The 25,764-nt window shown below is 54.8% G+C and overlaps 6 protein-coding genes across 6 annotated transcripts; 3 read left to right on the forward strand and 3 right to left on the reverse strand.

Annotated features, from left to right (window-relative positions):
• Nucleotides 1-49: 49 nt before the first annotated feature.
• Nucleotides 50-2,945, reverse strand: MAM_05833 (ATPase, AAA-type, core; the record flags this gene model as incomplete). Its single annotated transcript, XM_040824631.1, has 11 exons — nt 50-459; nt 527-556; nt 620-697; nt 773-815; nt 874-952; nt 1,012-1,047; nt 1,115-1,295; nt 1,339-1,546; nt 1,604-1,969; nt 2,023-2,819; nt 2,876-2,945. 11 exons carry the CDS (start codon nt 2,943-2,945, stop codon nt 50-52), a joined length of 2,298 nt encoding a protein of 765 aa, XP_040677313.1.
• Nucleotides 2,946-4,329: 1,384 nt separating this feature from the next.
• MAM_05834 (C6 and C2H2 transcription factor RegA-like protein) lies at nt 4,330-7,713 on the forward strand (the record flags this gene model as incomplete). The annotated part of the gene is made up of 6 exons (XM_040824632.1): nt 4,330-5,305; nt 5,377-6,138; nt 6,197-6,216; nt 6,278-6,412; nt 6,495-6,624; nt 6,749-7,713. 6 exons carry the CDS (start codon nt 4,330-4,332, stop codon nt 7,711-7,713), a joined length of 2,988 nt encoding a protein of 995 aa, XP_040677314.1.
• Nucleotides 7,714-8,113: 400 nt separating this feature from the next.
• On the forward strand, nt 8,114-9,509 carry MAM_05835 (Alpha/beta hydrolase fold-1; the record flags this gene model as incomplete). Its single annotated transcript, XM_040824633.1, has 3 exons — nt 8,114-8,350; nt 8,511-8,651; nt 8,757-9,509. The coding sequence occupies 3 exons, from the start codon at nt 8,114-8,116 to the stop codon at nt 9,507-9,509; spliced, it is 1,131 nt and encodes a 376-aa protein (XP_040677315.1).
• Nucleotides 9,510-9,900: 391 nt separating this feature from the next.
• MAM_05836 (MDR efflux pump ABC3) lies at nt 9,901-14,590 on the reverse strand (the record flags this gene model as incomplete). The annotated part of the gene is made up of 11 exons (XM_040824634.1): nt 9,901-9,927; nt 9,985-10,599; nt 10,660-12,321; nt 12,389-13,088; nt 13,153-13,247; nt 13,306-13,476; nt 13,553-13,828; nt 13,957-14,011; nt 14,070-14,166; nt 14,256-14,361; nt 14,426-14,590. The coding sequence occupies 11 exons, from the start codon at nt 14,588-14,590 to the stop codon at nt 9,901-9,903; spliced, it is 3,969 nt and encodes a 1,322-aa protein (XP_040677316.1).
• A 6,868-nt stretch (nt 14,591-21,458) lies between these two features.
• On the forward strand, nt 21,459-22,511 carry MAM_05837 (uncharacterized protein; the record flags this gene model as incomplete). The annotated part of the gene is made up of 2 exons (XM_040824635.1): nt 21,459-21,590; nt 21,675-22,511. The coding sequence occupies 2 exons, from the start codon at nt 21,459-21,461 to the stop codon at nt 22,509-22,511; spliced, it is 969 nt and encodes a 322-aa protein (XP_040677317.1).
• Nucleotides 22,512-23,818: 1,307 nt separating this feature from the next.
• Nucleotides 23,819-25,441, reverse strand: MAM_05838 (Calcium/calmodulin-dependent protein kinase; the record flags this gene model as incomplete). Its single annotated transcript, XM_040824636.1, has 6 exons — nt 23,819-24,157; nt 24,219-24,604; nt 24,708-24,864; nt 24,950-25,157; nt 25,263-25,314; nt 25,435-25,441. 6 exons carry the CDS (start codon nt 25,439-25,441, stop codon nt 23,819-23,821), a joined length of 1,149 nt encoding a protein of 382 aa, XP_040677318.1.
• Between the last annotated feature and the right edge of the window lie 323 nt (nt 25,442-25,764).

Raw genomic sequence — 25,764 nt, forward strand, 5'->3', positions numbered from 1 at the left:
TGTGGATAGCAACTATTGTATAAAAAAAAAAAAATAAAAAAAAAGGAAATCATCTCAATCTTGTGTCTCTTGCCAGTTCTTCGTCCGTGAAGCCTCTGTTGATCTCCTTGGTGTACTCGCCGAATTCCCTGACCTCCCTCAACACTGCTTCCAAATGCTCATACGTCAAGGTTTGACGCCTAAATAACGCCAACTGCCGTGCGGTAGAAATGGCGTTGCGGATTTCTCTCCCATTAAACGGGGTTTGTGCCAGGAGATCAATGTGCCTTCGGACCCCCTCGGCGTCGATAAGACTGCGGCCTTCTGTCTTCCCAAGTGACTCGAGGCGATTGATGAAGTTTGCCCAGATCAGCTGCCGCTGTCGCTGGTCGAGGTTCTGATACCTGAGAGAGAGATGTATGCGGGATTTGAAGGCTTCGTCAAAGGTCCCAACGCGGTTGGTTGTCAGAATCAGAATGCCTATTGCATGTTTCAGCGACAGCGCGCCGCACAAGCTGGGTTCTTTTTGCATTTTCCCTCGAGTTACCTTCGAAGTATTCCAAAACCCGAAGAAAGACTGCAGAGGTTGCGCATCAGCGACTGACTACAGTGGGCTGTAAGCCGGTGAGACTTGGTTTACCTGAAACCAGTGCATTTCTCTCCAGACTAGCAGATGAACGCTGCTCCAGGAACACATCGGCCTCGTCAAGCAAGACCACTGTAGAAACCGGTTTTGTGTCGCACGGGTGAGTAGGTCACTTGTCTGGTATTGCGGTGGGAATGGGCGACTTACCGCAATCCCAGCTCTGTCCAATGTAAAGAGCGGATTCCAGATACTGCAGTCATGAGCAAAGGGCCAGAAAGTAGCCATATGCGCACCCAGGTATGGAATACCTTTTCTACTTCTTCAGCTTTGGTCCCGATATCGCCGCAGGTAATCCGGTAGAGGGGCTTCCGTGCAATCTCCGCCACGCTAATGCCGAGTTAGCCCTGCTTCTGGAGTTGCTCATGAAGATGATGGATGAGATGGACCTCTCGGCCGTGAGAGTCTTGCCGGTACCCGGGGCCCTTTTTGGACACATGTCAGCTTTTGGCCACGAGGAATTGGCATGTCTGATGGGCGGCTTTGCTTTACCCATGCAGCAGGATGAATAGGCCATTGCCCTTGCCGCGAATGACGTCGGTGTGCTCGTCCCTATTGATTTTGTTTGTTACCAGGGCCAGTATAAGCTCTTTGGTATGCGTAGGAAGGACCAAGAAGTCAAATATCTGCTCATTCCAATGTACATCTTCAAAATGATCAACTTCGAGGTCATCTGAGAACAAAATCAGTAAGTAGCTTCATCTGAGGTACGGGACTCGAGGGGACTTCACGCCATTTCTTTTCCCCCATGTGAAATCCCACAATGTTGGTCGGCAGGCACATGTAGAAGCTGTCCCCGAGATCCGGGTTGTCTTGAGACATGACGTCGGGTCCCAGGTCGTCCCGATGCAGGCCCTCGGCATCTGAGATCGACTTGTGCAGCTCCCTGTACATGGCAATATCAATCATGAAACGCGAAAGATCCTGCATTGTGTGTCACACCACGACCTGGGCAACCAGCCAGACTTTTGTCCTACTTACGGCGTTCTGAGTCACATCGTCGAAAACTCGGGTGTACGAAACGTAGTTCCGCCGCCGGCACATCCAAAACATGTTGCCTCGCTGCCGAAGGGTCTCCCTTATTTGTTCAGGCGCAAACCTCACTGGATGAACAAGCAGTTGTGTGATGTCGAAGGTTTGGTCCAATGAGGGCACGGGTCCGATGGAGAGAGATGTGCGATTCTTTTCAAAGTTGCCATTGAACGTCCAGTAGGTAACATCGATCAATCCCAGAGACTCGGACCGTTCGTTGGCGGAATTTTTCATCAGCCAGTCGCTAGTACAGAAAGACTCCCATTGAGCCACCCTACTTCCCTTCAGTTTGGATACGACAATCTCCCCAGGAAGCTGAAGCGTCGGTCAATTCATGACTGGGAGCCTGTGTCCTATTGACGGCTTACAAAGAGATATTCAATATATTCTGCAGTGATGCTGCCCCGCGATAGCAAGCCGTCTACTGTGCTCCAAACATCTTGGAGACGATTTTGAAAGTAGTCATGGCAGAGCTCAATCATCTGCCGAGCCGTATGACCGAGCCGGCGGCGCGCGGTCTCTATCTCTTGACGTCGGTGGTACCACCACAGATAAGGGTGTGGGATCATTTCTTCATCTTCGTCGCCGTCGGCCTCGAATTTTGGGTGAAGAACCCCCTGAAGAGCAACCTGAGAGAGCTGGGTCAGGGCATTTCTCAAACCATCCGAGATGATTTCCATGTATTCCCGCGTGAGAAGGGTGGAAGGCTCTATGGCGACGGCCCTCCTCTGGTGGCGATGAATGCGTTCCAGCGAGAGCTTGCCGCAGCATTCGAAATGCCGATGTACCAAAGAAACGACCTCCTTGTTCTGCTTAAGGTAGGCCTTGAGATTGCGAATCTCATTCGAGCCCGTCAAGTGTGCGCCGTGGGGTCCGCTCTCAACAAGTCGGGGGGTCTCGAGATACATGGCGTTGCTTCCCACCAGATTCCTGCATTCAATGCGATTGACGACTTGAAACCTGGGTGGTTTTCGGGATGCTTGCTCGGAAGTTGAAGACGCAGCTTCCTGGAGTCGGTCAGACACCGTTTCCAACGCGTGTAGAACATCCTCGTCGGTAGACTCAGACGACAGGTCGAGAAAGTGACATATTTCGCCTCGCCAGTCAATGACTCGACGGGGACGGTGCCGCGCACGACGTCTCGAGTCACGGGCATGGACAAGCTCTGTTGGCCGTGAGAAACTGGTTTGACTTGAGCAGGAGGAGATCTGGCCATCTAACCGGCATCGTCATCCGAGCCTTGGTCGGAATGACGCGGTCGATTGGGGTAAGAAATGCTTGATGCCAACATGATGGCATTTCGAGCCAGGGCAGGCAGGGTTATGATATGTAGAGGCACGGCTCCGACAGTTCTTCATTGCTCGACCCCAACTCTCAGAGACACTTCCAGTGTTGGAGTAAGCGAGTAGTCACGTGTGGACAGCAAAATACAGGGTCTGAAGTGTATTGACAGTGAGAGTGTCCCCCAACCTGGGAAGGGAGTTGGGGGTCGAAGCTGCATCTCCATGTTTGACACATTTTGCTGCAGCGTGTTGGAGGACCGGTCCAAGGTGTGTGGAGAAGGAATGTCATGGTCCTGCAAGCCTCACACCGCACTCCGTGCTCGATCTGCAACCGCTGAAATGATGCCCGAGAGGGTTCAAGACTGTTCCGAATCGACCCAAACCTCGACCTTGGGTCCCGTTGCGGCTTCCCGCTCTGTTAAAGTGACATGGCGCAGAGACAAGACCGACGGTGGCGCCTTGGTCTTTTGCCGTGGGCCGTGGCTACAGTGGGCGTCGACACCGCGAGTAGTTTAGCGAACAACCGTCCAGACAGAGGTCCCTTGGGCGCCAGGAGCCCCACCCAAGCCCCCCACCCAGCACTCGGATGCCAGGCCGTCGAGTCGACACTGATCGTGGCTGATCATGGTGACAACGGACCAAGGGCCGGCTTGAAGTTGAGCTCCATCGAGCGTGAGAACCATCAACCGTCAGCATCGCCAACATCATCGTCGTCATCGTCGTCGTCGTCGCCGCCGGCCGGCCGTCGTTACAGAACGCAGCGCTCGAGACTAGTGCACATGGGCTACGAGGGCTCGCGCCCGCACCGCCCGCAATACATTGACCTTTTTCACGCGTGGAACCTCGTACCCTCAATTCCACCCTCAATTCCATCCACCCTTGCGCATCCGGCATACAGAAGACGACTTGGCCACGCCGTACCGTACCGTACCGTACCGTACCGTACCTTACCTTACCTCTGCTCCCGAGTCCCTGCGGCGTCTTGATGTCAGTTGGTTGGGTTGGTTCCCCAAGGCGTCAGTTGCCCCGAACATACTAGCTGCTGTCTTGAGACGACCGCGTCCAAAAGTCGTCGGTTCTTTGTGTCCCGTCGCCACCGGACCCCGGCGGCCAACTCCTCGCCTTCACCTTTGCTGTGACAGCTCTGGACAATTGCCCGGGCTATTGGCACTGGTTGGCATTCCATTCCGGCCCTTGAACTTGCACACCAGACTCGAGCTCGATACGCCCTCGAGTGCCGTCTACAGCCATCAGCCCCGTCCTCCCTCCATGCACCTCGCGAGTTCCAGGAGTCCCGTGAGCTCCTCGTGATATTGCGGCATTACACAGAGAACCTGCCACAGATTCTCAACACTTGGGGTCGGTGACTGAGGCCGCTCTCTCGGTCGCGCCATGACCGGTCCGTCTCTATCGCAGATTCTCGATCCCCCGCGACCAGTTTCGTCCGTTTTGCATGCTGCTCAACCATATCAACCTCAGCCTCAATCTCGACCCAGTGCTGCTGTGCCGCCGCCGCTGCGTACCGGACCTTCAGGCCAACCCTTTGGTATTGGTCACGGCTCGCTGGCCACAATCCCAGAGTCGCTTTCGTCGCAGCCGTACCTCAATGCGGCCGAGTCCGCTCCCCCCTTGGCCTCTGCCTTGACCTCGACCTCGACCACGACCACGACCACGACCACGACCACGGCCACGACCGCGGAACCGCTGCCAGTTGAGGGCTCTGCTTCTGCTACGCCATCACGTCAGAACCATGGAGGCAACAACTTGTATGCATGCCGGGATTGTGGACGCTCCTACTCTCGGCCGGAACACCTCGTCAGGCACGTCCAAACTCACACGCTAGGTCGTCGCTTTTCTTGCGAGATCTGCCAAAAATCCTTTGCTAGAAAGGATCTTCTGCGTCGTCACGTTGCGAACCATGAAAATGATACGCCGCATAAACGACGGCGAACAAACTCGTCCCCGGGAGCTGGTCGTGTCTCTCAGGCGTGTCGACCATGCGCCGTGGCCAGAGTCAAGTGTGACGATTGCAAGCCTTGCAGGCGTTGCGTGAATCGCAAACTGACTTGCATCTTTTCAGAAGCCGGTCCCTTCTCCACTCCTCATCACCATTTGCCAGTAAATGCACGTGCTACAGCTGCCCAGCATTCTGGCCATTCCTCCGCAGCTGTGGCAGCACCTCTAGCCGCACATGCTGCCGAGTCAGGCAATTATTCTTCGCCAGCTTCGCACAGCCATGTTTATTCGGCACCGAGTGGTCCTTCCTCCGGCCCTGATGCTAGCAGCAAGACCAGCCCGTGCTCACAAGCAACGTCATTCAAGCCAGAGGAAAGCCAATTGCCAACGCCGGAAACTGTCATGGACCAAGGTATGTACATGGAGCAGTAATCAGCCAGGTGTGGTTCACGGGCAGCATGTGCTTACAAACACCGCCTTTAGCCAACAATGAGACACTTGCGCCGCCGGTCTATGAACCTCCAACAGGGGTCATGGATTTCAACAACTCGCCGTTTTTCGATTTCCTTCGCGATGTTCTATACGAGCAGCCATTTGATCCGAACAAGATGACGGCCACGCAAGGAATGCCCGTTCTTGATTTCTGCGACAATGCCAACCTTGAACTGACGGACCTAGATTTTGGCATGCTGGACCAATGGAACATGGACGGCATGAGTGAAGGCACCATGCCTGTTCAGGATTTCGTCGGCCGCCCTGAAAATTCACCCGAGATAAACCAGATGCGAAAGAGCTTAGTCAAAGTCTGGACTGAATCGCCATGGCGTTGGGATCCAAATTCTAATGACAGTGGGTATAAGGAGCAGAGCTTCTTTGCTGTATCGGCCCAAGATACATCCAGCTCCCAATTTCAACATAGCCGAGATCGTCTGGAAAGAGTTGTCGTCGAGAAATTGGAGCAATCCGGAAGAGACCGGGTCATGGCCATTCTCCTCTCCCAGTGCCGCCAGACCTCGGTAGCTAACCAAGTTGCCGCGTCTTTCCCCACCGTGGAAGTGCTGGATACCCTCACGCATATTTTTCTTGCTGCTCAAGCTTGCCAGGTAGACTCTTGGATTCACTTCCCCACGTTCAAACTCAAGGATCAGTGGCCAGAGTGGATCGCCATGGCTGCCGCTCACGGGGGCTACTTGACGCCCGTGCCAACATTGCGCAAGTTTGGTTTCGCAGTGATGGAAGCCGTCCGTGAGTAGTGGCATGTTCGTTCGAAAATGCTCGAGGTCCTGGCTGACGTTGCTTACAGGCATCACAATTCCGGCTCGGGTATGAAGACTTGCGGATCCAAATCCTGAGTAACTTCAACATGGTGCTAATGTATCAGTAGTTCGAAGAGAACAATACGGCGATCCAGCGGTTAGGCTTAGTTCAATCACTAATCTTGGTCCAGGATCTTGGTCTCTGGAGTGGCAACCGCCGTAGGATGGAAATCGCAGAATGCCACCTTGTCATTCCTGTCACGGTACGTGCTTGGTTGGTGTCAACACACGGTGGCCACGAATAGTTGGTTGAGAGCACAAAAGTAGTCCTGACAGCGAGAACAGATGATGCGATATCGAGGCAAGTTTCAAAGAGCAAAGTATCCCATTATCAATGTCGATGCATCGGAAGAAGGCGAAGCTCTCGAGGCAAAGTGGAAGTTGTGGATCGAGAGAGAGCAGTGGAAACGGTTCGGTCAGTCTATGCCCGACTCAAGAGACAGCTTCTAATATTGGGCGCAGATTAGTCTTTCACTGTTATCTCCGAGAGGCGCAGACATCGATGACGACGCTGACAAACCCGTGTCTGTCGTATTCAGAGTTGACTTTGCCGCTGCCCGAAGCCAGAGAGTTGTGGCTGGCAAAAACGGCACGGGAATGGAAGGCACAGTACCTTGAGAGGAACGCAGGACTTTTGAAGCGGCCACCGTCTGTGGGTGACGTATTCCACGACGTTCACCTGCTGACGGCAAATCACGCGCGTCTGGACGTTCAGTTTTCGATTTCCATCTTTCTTCACGGATTCTGGGCCTTGATTCTGGAATACCGACAACTCAGTTCGGTGCACAAGTCGCGGTCGTATGCGAACAGCCTGGGAGGCAACCCCAACTTGCTCCTGAGCTCTCGTCACCAAGAGCTAGTCAAAGACCTGCAGAGCTTTCATCTCATTGCGGCTGGTTGGCAAGACATGTCGGCACGGGAGCATCTACTCCTCTACCTTCTAATGATGAATCTGCACGTGTCCCTGGACGACTTGCAATTGTTCCTGGGCAAGGAGGGCGAAGACCAGGCCCGGCGCATCTACCCAATCCTGCAGCAATGGATCACCAGTTCTGAAGCCCGCTCGGCGGCTTGGTGCGCGTCGCAGGTTCTGCGCTACGCCAGATTCTTCCCGCCAGGTCACCTCAAGGACTTTTACGCGGTAGCGGTACACCACGCCTCGATCACGCTGTGGACATATGGGGTAGTGACAAGAGCAAACCGGCGGCAGTACGTGGCCTCGCAGCTTGGGGCAGAGCCAATATACTTGGACGGTGCGGACTCGATCGCGATCCAGCGATTCATTGGGTTCGAGCAAGGTCGGCCCTTGATCAGGGGGCCCACGATTCGCGGAACAGCAACGGAGGCAGCGCTGCATGCCCCCCGGGCCTGCACGGAGACGGCTCAGGATATTCTGCGCGTCAACTTTACGCAGGCGCAGGAGGGACTGCCTCCCATGGTTGAGAACTTGATTCAACTGATCAAACAGCTCGGGAATGCGGCGTGGGCAGTTGGCTTGGGTTGAGGTGGGCTCAGACAAAGACAGGTTGAGGGCGACGGAGCACGTACAAAACATGCGAGTGTAATCCAAGGCTGCTGGCCCTGGGGATGCCGTGCCCCGGGTGTAGGAGAACGGCGGTAATTCGAGATTCAAGCGCGCAAATAGGATTCGCTCCGTTGGCCCACAAACACGTGGCTCGTACATGTGCATGTGCATGTGCATGTGCACGAGCACGTGTACAAGTAGATGCGGCGCCAAGCTGCCTTCCGCCCACGACGCATCGAGATTCGACACGGACCTGCATCATGATGAACGACGCCGCCAACAAGGCGCAGCCGCAGCTTCGTCCACTGAACCCCACGTGCTATTTTCGTTTCCCGTCCCGTCGGCGAATTCACTGCCAACCCGCCAACCCGCCTCGACCATGGCGTACACGCTCCTCCGCTGGCCGGACATTCCTCACCCGGCCGTCGTCGCGACCGCCGCCGCCGTTGCTACCGCCTCCCTGGTCGCCGTTGCCAAAACGACGCTGTGGCCCGCGAGGAAGCGCGTGCTGCCGAGTCCGCTGAAGACGGTGCTGCCGAGGGCCTCGCGGGAGGAGCTCCGCGGCCTGGTGTATCTGCCGGATGCGTTCCCGGGGGCGAGGGACGTCGAGACGCCCGTACGTGACGTCCAGCCCGCCTGGCCCCGCGTCTCCGACGACGAGCGTCGAGCGTCGAGCGTCGAGCGTCGAGCGTCGAGCGTCGAGTGACGGCGGAGAAGAGCAAGCAAAGCGTGTCTCTCTGTCCCTGTGCGCCGGCTAACGAGCACCCCCGGCGCAGTACGGCACCATACGCGTGTACGAGTTCGGCCCAGAGCGCGGCGACAAGGTGCTCCTCGTCCACGGGATAAGCACGTCGTGCATCACGCTGGGGCGCATCGCGCACGCCCTGGTCGAGAGGGGGTGTCGCGTCATGCTGTTTGTACGGTTTTTTTTTCTTCCCCCGCCCCTCCGCCCGTCCAACAGTCCAGTTCAATCCCCCCCCCTCCCCCCCGGCGACTGACGACGAGAGTCCTCGCACGTCTAGGACCTCTTTGGGCGCGGCTTCACCGACGGCGTGGGCGACATCCCGCACGACACGCGGCTGTACACGACGCAGATGCTGCTGGTGCTGGCGTCGTCGCGCCTCTGCTGGACCGGCGCGCGGGGCTTCCGGCTCATCGGGTACTCGTTGGGCGGCGCCATCGCGGTCCCCTTCTCCAACGCCTTCCCGCACATGGTGTCGTCGCTGGTGCTGCTCGCGCCCGCGGGCCTCATCGACGCCGCGGCCTTCGGGGCCGTCAGCCGCTTCGTCTTCTCGAGCGGGCTCGTGCCGGAGCGCGTGCTCGCCGTCCTCGCCGGGCGGCGGCTGCAGCGGCCCCTTGTTGCGTCGCCGACGTCCGGGGCCGCTGCTGCCGTGCTGGCCGTCGCCGAGGCCGAGAAGCTCGGCGGCGACAGGTCGCCGCTCGAGGAGAGGGTGCTCGACTACGTGCGTTGGATGGTGCTCAACCACGAGGGCTTCGTGCCCGCCTTCACGTCGTGCGTCCGCCATGCGCCGCTCACCGAGCAGCACGAGGAGTGGAGGGGCCTGGCTAGGCGGGAACGGGGGACCACGGCCGTCATCTTTGCCGAGACGGATGAGCTGATTAGCGCCGACGACTACGCGCGCGACGGCCTGCCGCTTGTCGGCGGCGAGGGACACGTCTTTTGGAGGGTGGTGCCGGGAAGCCATGACTTTGTCATGACCCATGTTTCGGCCATTATGAGGGAGCTGGACGAGTTTTGGGGCATGAGCGCCTAGATGGATGGTCACGGTCCTGTCCTCTTTCACGCCGTCACCTTGGCTTGCTGCTTCCGAGGCAGACGGTGCCAAGGTGGTTTGTGATATTCATCTACGTATGGATTACCATTACATCTAGATGCTGAGCAGAGGCAGAGCGGCGCTTGCATTGTGTGTGTGTGTATACCACGATGTATTTACCAATGGGAGAGCCTCTGAAAATCTAGCGAGAAATCATCGAGAGGAGTTTGTCTCCAACCAAGTGAGATGCGCGCGCAATGAGTAGTGTTGACCCCCAAGTAAGAAACGCCGCCGCAAGTATGTGAGTATGGTGCATGGTGTATAAACCCATCAACCTCCCCTCCACCCAATTCTCCTCGTTTTGCCTGCGGTACCGTGGCTCGATACTCACCTACCTGTCCAGAGCCTGGCTTTGACACTGCAACACGTCAGAATCACCAACAACCTGGTGGCCAAACGGCTGCTCGAAACTCACCATTTGCCAGTAAACACCCTTCTTTCTAAGGAGTTCCACATGATTGCCCTGCTCCAACAGGATCCCACCTTCGCCCAGCACAAAAATCACATCGGCGTTCTGAACAGTAGCCAACCTGTGCGCGACAACGACCATTGTGCGCCCTCGGCCAGCGCGCTCAAAAGCAGCTTGCACGAGTTTCTCGCTCTCCGAGTCCAGAGAACTAGTGGCCTCGTCGAGGAGCAGGATGTTCGGGCTGCGGATGAGAGCACGCGCGATAGCCACTCGCTGCTTCTGGCCCCCGGAGAGCGTAACCCCCCTGGAACCAATGTTGGTGCGGTACCCTTCTGGGAGGGAGACGATGAAGTCGTGGATGGAGGCGTCGCGACAGACCTGGTGCAGCTGTTCGTCCGTAACGCTTTGGTCGTCGACCCCCAGGAGGATGTTCTCTCGAAGAGTGCCTGAGTCTTGTGTCAGCTGGGTGAGGGACACCGACTGGCAACCGGACGCTACTTGCCTTGGAATAACGTTGCTTCTTGTGCGACAAGCGACAGGTGTCGCCTGTAGGCGTATACGTTGACGTCCTTGATATCTCTGCCATTGCAGAGAATGCGCCCCTTGTCCACGTCGTAGAACCTGGCAATGTTTAGTACGTTGTATTCAATAGGCCCCATCGACAAGGATTTGATCAGGTACAGACCTCTCCAACAGCGAAATGACGCTCGTCTTGCCGCATCCAGATGCGCCAACCAGGGCGGCAAACTGACCCTTCTCGATGGTCAAGCTCAGGCCTTGGAACACTGGAGTTTCCCGGGAAGGATATTTGAAGTGGACATTTTGCAGCTCAATCTTCATGCCGCCCTCGGGCTCCGGAATGTCATCCTCTTCAGCGTGGTCGTCTCGCAGCCTCGAGTCGCGCATGTTCAAGATCCTATTTGAAGCGGCCGTCACCTGGGCGGCGTTTGGGCCAAAGCTCAACCCTTGGCCGGCAGACTCGGCAGCCTGGATGATGGACATGAAGCAGACGAAGAAATTCATGATTTGGTACTCGCCGCTGAGGAGCAGTCTGCCGCCGTAGTAGAAGACGAGAGCCTGGCATGCCATGGTGGCGCTGTCCGAGAAGCCAAAGAGGAGGCTGACCCATCTGGCCTTTCTGAAGGCCGTCACGACGTGCCCCTTGCAGAGCTCCTCGAATCGCTGGCATATCGGCTGCTCCAGAGTCAGAGAGGTGACTGTCCGGAATGCACCAATGGACTCTGATGCAAACTTGGAGCTTTCTGCAAATACTTCGTTGTTCATCTTCTCAAACTGGATCTCGTATCTGAAACGCCAGTACGACGAGCCAAGAAGGACGGGCAAGACAACGGAGCTAGCCACCAAGGCCAGCTTCCATCCGAACGAGAAGGCGATGGCGATTGATCCTGTGAGACTGAAGATGGCGACGTAAACACTGGCCATGTTCGCTCCCATCAGCTCTTCGAGTTGCTTGGGGTCTCCGGAGGCACGGGAGGTCAAAGTCCCTTGTGAGTGATCCTCCTCATCGAAAAATGACGTCTTCTGGTAGAGAATGGCCTCAAAGTACATCTGCTGGTACTTGTTTCGAATAATAGAGGCCAGTCGAGTAGAGAAGAGAAAGCAGAAGAAGTAAGCAAGTCCCACGCCAATAGCTAGAATCGTCCACATGAGAGACCAAAAGTTGCCTTCAGACATGAGCTTTGGCTTGTCGCCCTCGTACTTGAAGATGACGACGACGTTGGCAAACATGTAGGCCTGAAGGGGAATGGCAGCTCCGGCACACGCCGCAAAAAACACCGTCAGGCACATGAGATACCAGTGTTGTTTTGATTCGTAGAAGAAGCGGCCGAAGCTCCTGACCAGATTGCGTTGCTTTTCGAGCCCGGTCTCAGTGGTGGCATCATGTTGAGGAGCTGCTTCGCTTTTCTTGCGCTCCAAAGCGCTCCCTTGGCCGTCCGTATCAATGGTCGCGTGCGCGATGTCATGTTCAGCCCCGAGGGACAAGGTTTGTGCGTTGACAAGGCCGGCATAGACACCATTTTCCACTGCGACGAGTCCCTCGTGCGTTCCACTCTCCACCACTTTGCCCTTCTTGAGGACGACGATACGATCGGCCTTCTTGATCGTTGACAAACGATGCGCAATGGTGATGGTGGTTCGGTTTTGAGCAGCTCGGTCCAGTGCAGCCTGCACGATCCGTTCGCCGCGGACGTCAATGGCGCTGGTGGCTTCGTCGAGAATGAGAATTTTGGGCTTTCGAACAATCGACCTGGCAATGGCGATCCGTTGGCGTTGACCTCCTGACAGCTTGGCGCCGCTGTCTCCCACAAGTGTGTCGTAGCGCTGTTGTCGGCACGTTAGCCAAGGTGTAGTATTACTACAAGCAGATTCATGTTTGTAATTTTCCTACCGCGGGGAGTTTGTCGATGAACTCGTCAGCAAACGCTTCTTTACATGCTTCCTCGACTAGTTGTCTCTTCTTGTCTTCCGGCTCGTGTTCCCATTGGGAACCTACCAGGCCATTGGCGACGTTTGTGTAGATGGTATCGTTGAACAGGAAGGGCTCCTGTTGGACCAGTCCGATTTGCGATCGCCACCATTTCAGGTCAATATCATCGAGCTGGTGACCAGAAGTGGATATTGTGCCGCCGAGTTTGACGGGCGGACCGGTCTCCTCGGGCTCGGACTGTCCTTGCTCGGGTTCATCATCGTCAGACTCGGAGCGCCTCTTTTTCTTCTTGTTTTCCACAGCCTTGGCCACGACATGTTGATCTTTGAGGCTGTACCACCGTTCTATGAGGCCGACGATGGTGCTCTTACCGGAGCCGGATGGGCCAACGATTGCCGTAATCTTTCCAGCCTCGATCCTCAAATCTAACGCATCCAGTATCTTTACATGAGGCCGACTGGGATATGCAAAGGTGACGTCGTCCAACACAATGTCCTCCGTGGCAGACACTTGGGGGTCTCCGAGGTGGCCCTTGGTCGGGGCAGGGGCATCAATGACGGTGAAGAATTGGCAGGCGGCTACCGTAGCTTTGCTAACAGCCAACATTGGCGTTGAAGTTCTCTCGAGGGAGAAGACGACCATCATGACAGAGAACAAGACGCTATCGTGTTGACAATTAGCTCGCAGTACTTTCAAAAGCCGTGGTGTTTGTCGTTGCATCCTACATGACTATGGTACTGAGATTGCCCCGGGAGTCGTCGACAAACGACTTGATGCCGAACCAGAAGGCAAGGGCAAAGGCGGCAAAGGCACCGAAAAACTGCAACACGTTTCAGCAGGCCGCGATGGCAGGTGTAGAGAACGATTGTGCGGCATACAATCAGTCCGAACTGAAGAGCAATCAATGGAGACATGAACTGGGCATGTTTTTTGGTCTCTTCAACAAAGGCCGCATACTTGCTGGCGATTCGAGATTCGGCACCACAGGCCATTATCATGCGGATGCTGGCCATGGCCTCGCTGGCAACAGCGGCGGCTTTGCCCTCGGCCTGTGTGCAGTTGTTCATTTCCCGGGCGTTAGACATGCTTGACGAGTCTCAATCTGGGAATGCGGCAAGATCACACCTTTGTCACCCTTGTGTTGCCTTTGACAATGAACGGCAAGAGTATCGAGACTGTGGAAGCAATAAAGAGAATCGAGGATGCCGTCACAAGAGTCAGCAACCAATTGTAGGTGAAGGCGATGACTATGGCGGCGATGATGGTGGCCGAGAATTCCACAAAGACGCCCAACTTCTCCGAGATGCCCAACTGCAGGGTGTTGCTCGTGCTGGTGATGGTTGTGGTAGCGTATCCAGGAGGCATCGAGTCCAAGACATGGATGCTTTGGGCAAAAAGGGCCTGGAGGTAGTGTAGTCGGATGGCAGAGGATAACCTTATTCCAATCATCCGAAAACACAGCTTCAGAAACACGTTAACGGGCGCAAAGGTTTGTTGGCCGCGGAAGGTTTTATACAGTCAAAGGTTACCTTGTTGATATAGTTGAGTCCAAGACGACCGATAAACAATGCAAACATGTACAATCTGCAACGCCGAGAGTCAGCTTCGTCCGAGACCAGCTAGATTCTCGGGCATTCCCTACGCCAGCCTGTCCAGCCTGGATTCAAAATCGGCCTTGGTGATGCCGGCAGCTCCGGCGGAAAAGTTTGAAAAACTGCTAAAGCTGCCAACGAAGTTGCCTGGGAACGGGATGGTCAGGACGCCGAATAAAATCCTCAGGGCCGGTTGCTCTGGGTCATTCGTTGCATGTGTGGACGACGAAACTGACCGAATACAACGTTCATGAGGGGCAGGGTGATGCCGGCACCGATGGATGCCAACACGCCCGCAGCGTAGGCGAGGAAGTCCCATTTGGAAGCATACGTGAATACTCTCTGGAGTTGGAGCCGATCAATACCTGATGCCAAACGGTCATCGTCTTGAAAGTGGCAAACAAACCAGGTAATCGTTGAATGTTGCGGTTCGCTCGGGGCGGGGTCTCGCCTCGTCCAGGGGGGCGTCGTCCCTGGCTCCTTCCTCGTTCTTCTCATTCTCTGCAGTAGTAACGGAAGAAGAGAGACGCTTTTCGGCCCCGAGGCCATCTTCCGCGACAGCGGCACTCATGTTGACGCCACTCGACGATGGGAGGCCATCTGTGAAGGAAACGCGAGAGAGAGGGGGGGGGGGGAAGGGCACAAATCGCGGGCACGAGAATATGGCGGCGGAGAGGCAGTGCAGTGCAGTGCAGTGCGGGATGGATGGATGGATGGATGGACACAGATTATACGTTATCACCACGTCCGCTTGCGAATCACGACTTTGGCGCCACTATTGTGCTGGGACACGCGGACGAGCAACACGTGTACCGAGTATGGAATATCGGGCATTAGTAACGCCATTCGGATCCGTTTCACGCCCGGCTTATTAGCTGCGGACGACGTCTAGATGGCGGCAGAATCCTACCTTGGAGTCAGATGTTGCCCGACGGTTACCGTATCCAGGTTCCAGACGTGTCGCCGGCGAGGGGTCCACGGTCCCCGCATGCATGCTGCCACCCATTCCAAAACTGCCTCGACGGGCAGACGTATGGCTTGACGGCCTGACCGGGGGAGTGTTGAACAAATCCATACCACCCGGGTGCAGACTGCGGACTCCGGAGCATAGGACCCCCGAATACGGAGCACAGCCTGGTTCCTGGCAACACACACAAGTCTGGAGTCAACATGGCACATGATTTTCGCCTCGATTGAATACATTATGACTTGCATTGACGCGCAGCTCGGTTCAGGACGCGGCCAGATCCGAGCGTGGGCCCGACCTGGCGCCAGACACCGTTGAAAGTCTAAACACAAGCACAATGCGAACGCGTTGCATTGTTTTTGGCGCAGACGTTGCCTGGGCCGTGACGCCCGCCACCCTACTCGAGTACTCGAGTACACGAGCGGACGTCGACCGTCGACACGGAGCGCGCTGGTGCTGGGGCTGGGCGACACGCTGCTGGCACTTATTAACTATTGCCTGCGGGATCAATCGAATGATGCCAGTTCCTGAAGGCACGGGCCTCGGCCCTGGGCACTGGGCCGGCTTGGGGCCCTGCAAGAGCCCGAGAATCCGACGCTGGGGCCCGCCCCACTTTCCTCCGCCCACAACGCGAGCCGCTCAGGCAGGCAGGCAGGCAGGCAGGCTGCTGTGCCGTGCCGCCTGTACGGAGCATATCAAGATGAAGAAAGATTCAACCCTCGCAGTCTGACGTTGTCGTCAAGTTTGTGGCATGGCCATTCCATTCCGGTGCGCATGCGTGCGTGTGCATGCACGCGGGCATCTACCGAGTGCCCGCCCGTCCGGCCCGTATCATCGTCGGCCGATACCAGAAGTCGCTTGTCGGGACGAGGACGACTTGACCATCGCCGTCAGTCGCCCTCCAAGTTAGGCACTATATGGTTTTCCCGTCCTCCTGTTTTGCCAAGAACTAGACCTTTACGTATCGTGTACTGTCAATACCAATCAGTCAATTGATGCAAAATATATAAAAATAAAATAATAAATAAATAAATAAATACAAGGAGACTGCCTACCCTACACCACTCCGGGTTCGCGACTGCAACCACACTTCGCCGGAGCAAGGCATCATTGATGTGCCACTGAAAAGAGAGACAAAGGCAACACCGTCATCCTACAAGTAGCACTGAAACGCAATCTACGCGCATACAAGGAAACCTCTTGGAGTAAGTAGCACCTCGTTCGTCCACGGAGTCACGGCCACACACACCATCGCTGCAGAAGATGACATGTACCAAGACAACAACCGACTGAGGTCATCTGTCGTCCCCGGTAGCCAGGTATTAACCGTTGTCAAACATGCCTCCCCATCTTCCCCTTCAAAAGAAAGATGACTTGCCAGCTTAGCTTAAACCAGACGCCCGTCCACCAACGCCGGATACAATGCGTGAACGGTGGCCCCTACATTCCAAAACGTCAAACAGTTCCCCAAGACCAGAAGCACAAGGTCCGGCTTTTCCATCCGGGAAAACGCGACCTCGCCCAAAACATGTTGGCGTTGCCAGTTTACGACGAGGGAAACTGTTCCAACCCAGGCCGGTTGCACCCTTGGGACTCCGACCAGCTAGAGTGTATATACTATACAGTGTACACGAGTGCCGCGCAGTGTACAGAGTAGGGTCACGGCAATTACGACACCTGAGCATGTGCGCATGACGCGGAGAGGCAGAAACCAACAAACGCGAAGCACATCACCGTCGGCGTCTTGGATTGCAAAAAACCTTTGTCCTGTAATCAGGCCGTGCCCCCAAAAGGACCTGTGTTCCTGGCACAGGCACTACGGAGGCTGAATGTATTCATGGACGTGTCAGCGAATAGTGGGATTACAGAGTAACTGACAAGGGGGCGATGAATTACCATGTGCGGCTGCCTCTCATGTTTTCCGAGCGACTTCCAGCATGAGCCAGCGCCTTGGCGCAAGAGCAGGCAAGTCTTCTGCATAGGTAAACTCGTGGCTCCTAGATACAAAGCTGCCGTCGAATATCCAGACGACCCGTAGGAACTTTAGCCATACGTGACGAAACCAGCCGCTCAGGGGCCATCGTGAGCATCAGGACAGTCGGTGCGGGTTGTCCCGGCCCTTGGCCATTCCAATACCAGGGGTCAAAAGGTTACGAATAGGACAAGCTGCACGTCTCTTGTGCAACTGATACTACGCATGTATGTATGTCGGATTCCAATGTCGCCTAGGCCTACCACTCGTAACTCGAGCAAATCCCAGACCGCAACTCGAACAAAAAAAAAAACTAAAAAAAAAATCAAAAAAATCGAATCCCACGATTGGTCCACTACATCCCGTGTTTCCTTGCCGTAGATCGGGGGGCATGTTTATCGAGCACAGACATTTCTCATCGGCCAACACCAGGATATCCTGGCCTTCTCTCATGGGCATGGGGATTTGTGATGCTCGACAGGAAGACAGAAACCTTCCATCGTGCATACGAGTTGTTTTCCAGAGTTTTTTGCAATTGCAAGGTTTACGTTGACGACTTCGCCACAGAACTCTATCTGCCATGAAAAACAATAGGTGCGAGCCGAGCATCCGTACCCCCGGAGATGCTCGATGGCATCTTGAGCACCGAATACCGAGGCCCAAGTCGTACGATGCCCGGCCATCCTCAACTTTGCGAGGCGGGAGTTGTTCACCGACAAATACATATCCATGCCTGGCCGTAGCGTGTTCTGGTCAACCAACAAGCAACATGGATCAACCAACGGGAGTCAAGAGAGCACCAAGTTCCAAGAGCATCAACATCAGGCAAACTCGTCCGTGCCGTCATCAAGTCGGAATGTCTCCGATACGCAACCTGCACAGCCTCTCACAGACTTTGTTGATACCGATGTGGCGGATGCAGATATCCTGGTTCCGCATTTATACCTTCCAAAAAGGGAGAGAGTTTGAGCAAGAGAACAAAGGAGATTCCCGCAGAAGTCGCATTTTAGCCAATACAGAACCTGTACACGCGAAGCGCAACAGCCAGACGGTTTGAGAGACGTTTGGATTCCTGGTCAACTCTATGACGCCGGACTTTACTGCATCGGAGAGGGTGGCTGGCTTTGTAGATTAACCTTCTGAGAGGTTGGAAATGGTTGCTTGGATGGTATCTTGCTTGTGCGGAATCTCAGGGAATCGATTTGTTCATCATTTTGTCGGGGAATACCGGCCCTGGCGGTGAAGTGAGAAGCAACACCCCCCATCCCAGTACGATGGATGTGCCGACGTTTTGACCGCGAGAGACGCTTGGCTCGATGCTCGGCTCATTGTGGCTGGCGTATACTCCGTATATGAATTGGACTTGGAAAGATTGAAAAGAGGAGGGACATGGGTGTAGAAGGCCACTCTTATTCCAGGAATCGACCAATTGGCAGCATGACAGAATATGAAGCGAACCGGAAGGAGGATGTATCTATCACAATCGTACCTAGGTACGTATGTAGTGATGAGTACATACAGCAGAGGGTCATCACCTTGAACGGGATAACGCACTTGCATGCCACCACCCAGACGCGACAAACGAATGTCTGAACGCCCTATGTGGCGAAAACTTTGGCGATGACGAGCGGTGGCTCCAAGGCGATCGAGCTCGAGCTCGAGCTCGCGCACTGCATCACGCCTGGCCTGCAAAAGTGGCGTCACACCGGGCGCCAGATGGTCCTTGACGATGGGCGAGAGTCTGTGTGTGCGTGCTGTGCGCGCGTGTGCAGCATGGAGTTGTGAGAGGCGGCCTTGAGCCAGGAGGTGGGGTCAATGCGCCAGGCACGGAGTGGAGTATCTTTCCTCCAGTCTGCAGTGCTCCCCTGGCGGTCGACATTCGAAGCAGTTGGTTCAGCCGAGTAATAAAGTAACTTAACTTACGTACTTGAGTACTCTGGAGTCTGGCCCTGGGCCCATGCTTGGCCAGTTCCGTGACAATTCTTCGGCGATTGTGGTCGTCTGTGCTTTTGGTGAGTGCAGCTGGTGAATGCAATGACAGGCACCGCTTGCTGTTGCCTGGAAACTGCGCTGATGTTGATGCCATGGCCCGCTGGGGTTGCAATATCAATCACCACAGTTTTCAAGCAGCGTGCCATGGCCCAACTAACGTACTTAAATCTAACTTACTTGAGTAAGCACCCAAGGAATCAAGGTACTCAAGGTATCTAATTCAAGGCGGCGGGATGGAGTATACGGATCTGTAATACAGAGTATTTACTTAAGTAGGAACCTAAATACCTATCTAGGTAGGTAAGTATTGCCGGACCAGGTGCTGTGTGTTGGTGTTCAGTCCTGATGGAAGCACAGAAGGCGAGCTGCACGTGGATCTTCATAAGGTACCGAGTATGTCCATCAGCTGACCAGGCAATCTCTCTGTCAGCAGCTGCCATCGTTTGTTCGCCAAACTCAGACCCAGTTTGCCAGCCTTCTTCTTGCTTCTCTGCGAGGCGTACGTGGTCCATATGAGCAATGAGCATCGTGCCCGCACTGTGCCGAGCTGGAGGTGGCTCCGGTACTTTGGTCCAACTGCCCCAGATGCAGGGGTTAGTTAGGGCCTCAGATACTAGTGGTACGTAGCAGTACGGAGTACGGACTAGTGCTGCGAGCATAGTGACATTTCTCAAGCAAGCGAAAATAGATTACTATTGCGGAGTACTACGTCCTACGTCCAGCGGTTGAGTATGTACGTACTTAGATCCAGCGAGCGCCCTTGGAGTCTGACGGTAGCGGAGTTACATGGTGTCATGTCTCGCCCCGTCCAACAGGCCCTCAACTGGCAAGTGGATAATGCCAAGGAAAAGCAAACCACTTTTTTCGGGACTAAGCGTGCATCGTCACAACGTTGCGCCTCTTTTTTTTTTTTTTTTTTTTTTTTTTTTTTCGTCACTCCTCGCTTGCTGGTCTGCTGGTTCGCACACTGAGGTATGTACATTACATAAGTACATGGTCTCCTTGAGGTATCGCTCCTTCATGCCGGGGGATCGTGGACGAAAGACGTAGATTCCTCGTCGCATATGTATGCCTATCTGGGTAGGAGGTAGCTGGGACAAGTTGCGATGTTCCTACGACGTACGACGCCATGACCCTCGCCCCTCGCAGTCGCCCTCCCCTTGTCTTGCGCAGCTGCGGGTGACGGCTGAGACATTACGTGGAAGGGAGGGCGCTCGTGACTCAGGTGCTCGGGTAGGGAGGGAAGGACGTTTACTCCTGCTATACATACGGAGCAACTTGATGTCAAATACGGAGTGGCAGAGGGGAAAAGAAAACATACGGCCCCGGTCCAGCACACGGGAGTGCGGCAGTGGGATTCATTTATTTTCCGGCAACTCCCTCTTTTCTCCAGAGATTGTGTCTTCTCTGATTGCTCGATTCGCCCCGTCACCTCGCAGGTTTCACCGGCTCTGGCTCTGGCTCTGGCTCAGTCCGCGGGCCTCACGATTCACCTGTTTGTTTGTCTTGCCCTGTCTCGTCTCGTTTTGTCGAGTGCAGCATCTCTTCAGCCTCCGCTGTTACGTCCCAGCGGTCGACGACGCCGCAGTTCGCCTTGCGTTCTGCATGAACACACGGACGTAAACCAACACTTGCATTGTCGGCATCGAAGCAAGCAGCAAAGCAACAAAGGACAAAGCAGACAATCACTTCTCAGCAACGCTCCTTCCCAAATACCCACTCCCCACGGACCAGGAGCCTCCCTTTCGTCAACCACCCACAGACGCGCTCGGAAACAAAGACGGCAGGAAACAGAGCCAGGGTCCAGGGAAGAAGGAAAAATTACAACAATTATTACACACTACTCCGCACACACTGCGTACTACTTACCACCTTGGGTACTTGACGCGGCAGGTTGGGAACAAGCTTTCTATCCCCCCACATGATACGTCTTGTTCCTTGAATCCGTTTCCGTTTCGCAGGGCCTGCACGGAGTACTCCGTAGGTACGGCGTAACCCAAAACTGCTTACCAACACCGCCACCACCACCGCCGCCACCACCACCACCACCACAGCTGCAGCGTACAACCTTGTTCTCCCCACGCCGTCATCGTTGGTTCCCGTTCCTGAACTTGAAACACCCATTGCATCATTGGCCACATGTCCATCAAAGGCAAAGCCCGCTCACCATAAATAACCTTCGATCGTCTTCATTTGGCAGTCCCTGCGCGCATTGCGAGTGGCTGTGCGAGGCGATCGAGGGGAAATACTCAATTGTGTACATACTGTTTGCCTGTTGTTGTTGTCGTTGTTGTCGTCGTCGTTTTAATTACTTGCCTTTTCCCGGGATACTTGTACCGAACAATGTCTGGCCTAATTCCTCTTTCACTCAACGCCGAGTGCCAAGCAAGGCGGCACCCCCTCTGTTATTCCCCGGGCCATGGAGACGTGCCAAGGCACTCTGAAGCCGGCTCGCAGCTGTATCAGTATCAACAAAAGTCGACAGCCAGCGACAAGACATCCTGCACAATGACTTCTGTTCCTCGAACCTGTACGGAGTGGAAGGCGGCTTTGGCCGAGATCAAGAGAGACTACATGGGCCGACGGTTCAGAGAGTGTTCTACGCGCTGTCGTGAAATCCTCCTCCACACAGACGAGCTTGTAAGTCAGACTTTGCTTGCAACAGAGTACACACCTTTCTGCGTCATGAATGTTGAATCACCAGGTACTTACAAACACGTCCAGGATCAAGCCAATCCAGTGTATCTCGTCTATCTTCACTTCTACGCAGCCACGGCGCTTGAAGTGCAGGCGCTCACAATTCACCACTCCTCACCATCCCGCGCCGCTCTTCTGAAGCAGGCATACGACCACCTCAGTACCGCGTCCAAGCTCGCCAAGCATGCTGATGAAGACATGAGTCGGCCCACGTCGCGATTTTCCTCTGCCTTGTCCGGCTTACATTCTCCCGGCTTACATTCTCCAGCCGGCTCTGACTCGTCTGCATCAACAGCTTTTACAACAAGATCCTCCACAACCGCATCCGTCTGCTCTGTCGACGAAGTCGCCTTGAAGCCTTGTCCAACGCCCAGGCCAAAGAAGCGCGTCGCTTTCTGTGACAAACCCATGGTGGAGCCTATTATTCGGCCAGATTCCCCTACTCTTGGTTTCGACGAATGGCTCGGTCGATCCTCACCAGAGCCCGTCTACCCCGAATCTATCCTAAAAAGCGTCAAGCCTTCGCTGTCGGTAGTTGTCTCTGCCCCCTTGGCACCAGCCAGTCCAAGTCTCGGCGATGTCGAAGACGTCGACCCCTTCTTTTATACCCGGTCCATCCACCGGTTCTGTACTATACTCAGCAGCATCCGCCGCCAAATCACTGCCCACATGACCACACTGGAATTGGAAATTTCCGCGTGCCGAATACCTACCGTCCCGGCTCACTCTAACCGCGAACTGAAGGCACTGGACGTCAAAGCCCGCATTGAGCGGTTGCGAGCATGTGGCTGGAAACGTACGCGTTTCGACGCCCAGCGATACGAAAGACTGACGGAAAATGCGCTCGCTGATATGGTGGGTTGAATATTCACCGCTGGTGTAGGGAGTAACAGACATGGGGACAACATGGGTAGAACCATTGTGCATATAGCCGGTTTGTGTTATTTTTCTATGTATATATTCTGAATTTTCGCGAACAGCTTCCTGAGGAGCGTCGCGGCGCATTGACTGGCGTAGGGGAGACTTGGTTGCATTCAGGTTAGGGGGGTTTTTTTTTCTTTCAACGCAACGTTGTACACCAGGCAAGACGATAAAGATGTACGTAAAATACATGAAACTCCGGGATGGTAGAGTCTGCTGTCAAAATAGTACATCTGTCTCAACGTGTCATGACGTGCGATATCATCGTCATCAGGATGGGATGGCAAGTGAGACTGACGGCGATTGCGGCGGGCTTCCCATCCCAAAGAAGCGCATCGCGGGGGAGGTCCGAGCCAACCAACACATTGGTTGGTTTGCATGCACGGCAGGCCCCAATTAGAGTCTGGTGCAGTGTCTCCATCGCACGTTGGGCGTTTATTTCACGCCGCGGAACGTGCCGGCGACTGCTAATAAGCAATGCTGTACCCTGTACCCTGTGACGACAAGGTCACCCAATGGCCAATGGTGGGCTTATGCTTTGCCCTCCTCCCTCCCTTCGGAGTACAGACCGTCGGGCAGGCTCGGTGAATAATCGTCGCTGCTCCTGGTCGTTGGTTGGTTGGTTGGTTGGTTGGTCTCCCCGTGCTTCCTTCCTGGGTCAACGTCTTGACGACGAGCAATCCGGCGCCGGAGCAGGCCGGAAGCTGCTGGGTTCCGAACAGACTTGCACAGATGTACGTGCGTACGGCCGGCCCGGCCGGCCAATGCTCGCTCCCGCCTTGTGCCGGGTTCGTCGTGCTGCTTGTGGCGGTGTGGTTGGTGGCCGAGCGCTACCTTGATCTATTTTGTTGTGCTGGAGAGGTGCGTGCCTTTTTGTGTTTTGTAACTTGTGAGTTATTCATTTGCTAGCTGCTAATTAATAGAGCTGGGCCTACCCACAAAAAAGGTAATTTAAAAAAAAAAGGAAGAAAAAGAAGAAGGAGAAGAAGAAGGAGAAGAAGAGGAGAAGAAGAGGAGAAGAAGAGGAGGAGGAGCAACAAGACGAAAAGCAAGAAAAAGGAGCGAGGCGAACCCCAGAGGCACAGCAAAGCAAGGACAACGGTCAGATTTGACGAGCATCGACGTCTTTCGACAAATGTCAGTATCAAATGGCATATAGCTTTCAAATTTAAGATGAGAAGAAAAAAAGTGAATCGGCAGGTGGTATTTTCCCCCCATCAAATCGTTGCCTGCCTTGGTATCACAGCGATCTAGGCGTTGCTCAAGCTGCGCCTTCTGCTCTCCTTCTCCAATTCCTCTTCAACCTGAAGACTTTCTTGCTTCTGTTTGGCTTCACGGAGGGCAAATAGTCCCAGGGCATGCAACCTGGCGCCATCGCCCTTGATATCCCCCGAACCTCCCTGAACATCGCCCATGTCGGACTCGGAAGGATCCTCTTCGTGTTCCTTGAGCTTGGCGATGCGATTCTGCAGCTTGACGATTTCGATGGCACGGCGAAGGCGCGCCCTTCTTCGGTAGGCTTCGAGCTCGGGCAGCAAGTTGTGATCGGTGGCGTTCTTGCCGCTCAACCAGATATGGCCCAGGGCTTCCTGTTTGGATGTGAACAAGGCGCGGCGAAAAGGGGGCGGAGAGTGACATGTCAGTATGTACCTTGCTAGTCCATCGCTTCTCGGGTTCCGGGACGATAAGACCCAGAATAAAATCTTTGGCATCTTGACTGACGTCCTTCCAGTAGCGCTCGTGAAATGGCACCGGTGCGGCAGTGCTTTCGCGCAGTAGGTCACGAAGATTCTCGCTGCGGAATGGAGAGTATCCGCAGAGCAAGGTATATGTGATGACACCCATGGACCACATGTCTACAGGCTTGCCATGGCCCTTTTGCTCCATCACTTCAGGGGCGGCGTAACCGAAAGATCCAGCCATGGTCTTCAAAGTCTCCTCCTTGCTGTCCAAGGTCTTTGCGATTCCAAAGTCAGCAAGCACAAGATCGGAATCCGGCTCCCGTGTGACATAAAGAAGGTTCTCTGGCTTGAGGTCTGCCGTGAAACCAGTCAGCAAGCATGAAGGCGAAAGAAAAAGAAAAGAAAAAGAAAAAGAAAAAAGCCAAGCAGACATGTCTCCGACACCGAGATTACGCACCTCTGTGGACAACGTCATTATCATGTAGATAGTCGACAGCGGTCATGATCTGCTTGATGGTCTGGGAAGCGTCGAGCTCGGTGAACTTTCCCTGGTCGCAAATTCGATCGAACAGCTCTCCGCCAGTAGCCAGTTGAGTGACGATGTAAAACTTGTCCTATTATATCAAGCATAGGTAGGCTATTAGCAAAGCTAGCCCAGAATCCAGATAGCCTGCTTGGTTGTCGTTCTCGGCAGCTTACACGCGACTCGAACCAATCAACAAATTTGACAATGTGCGGGTGATGCAGCCTCTGGAGCATGTCGAGCTCGTCGTATACCATCTTCTCATTTCCCTTGACATTCTTCTTCAAGATGATCTTGATGGCCACCTTGCCCGAGGGACCGTCGGCTTCACGAACAACTCCATAGGTGCCGGCGCCGAGGGTTCGACCAAATCTGTACTTGGCTCTGTCGAGGGAGCAAAGACGAGCGCTGTTAGAAGACTGACGATGACGATGACGATGACGACGACGACAAGTCGTGGAAGCATTTGGCTGCGGGGGCAAAACCTACTTCTTATCGTAGCTCTCGGGCTGGCCGTGCAGGCGGTTCAGCATGCCCGCGACTGAAGAGAAGCAGCAGCATCAGTGTCAGACAGTCTAGACATTGTGGTACTGGACGTGTTCGATATGGAGGCAGCAGAAGTAGCCGCCTGGTGCTTGACTTTTGAAGCCATGCGACTTACAACTCATCTTTGTTGGATAGCGGGGTATCGCGAGCCCCCGCGAAGGCACCTGGTCGCGAATGCGGTCGGGATTTGGAAGGATCAGGTCCAGCGATGTTGCGGCGAAGAGTCGAGAGAATCAAGAGTAAGAAATAAACGTGAAACCCAGGCCTGGCTAGACAGACCACAAGGTACTCAAGGTACACAGCGAAGAAGCCGGGCCTCGACGCTCTTTGGTAGGTGCATGTGGTGACGGCGGACGTTGACGAGGCGCCTGGGCTGAACGTGTCGATACTTTAAATGTACGTACCAAGTAGGTACTTATGATACCAATCAACTTGACTTGATAGC

The sequence above is a fragment of the Metarhizium album genome (assembly GCF_000804445.1).
Source record: "Metarhizium album ARSEF 1941 chromosome Unknown scaffold_16, whole genome shotgun sequence".
NCBI classification, from domain to species: Eukaryota; Fungi; Ascomycota; class Sordariomycetes; order Hypocreales; family Clavicipitaceae; genus Metarhizium; species Metarhizium album.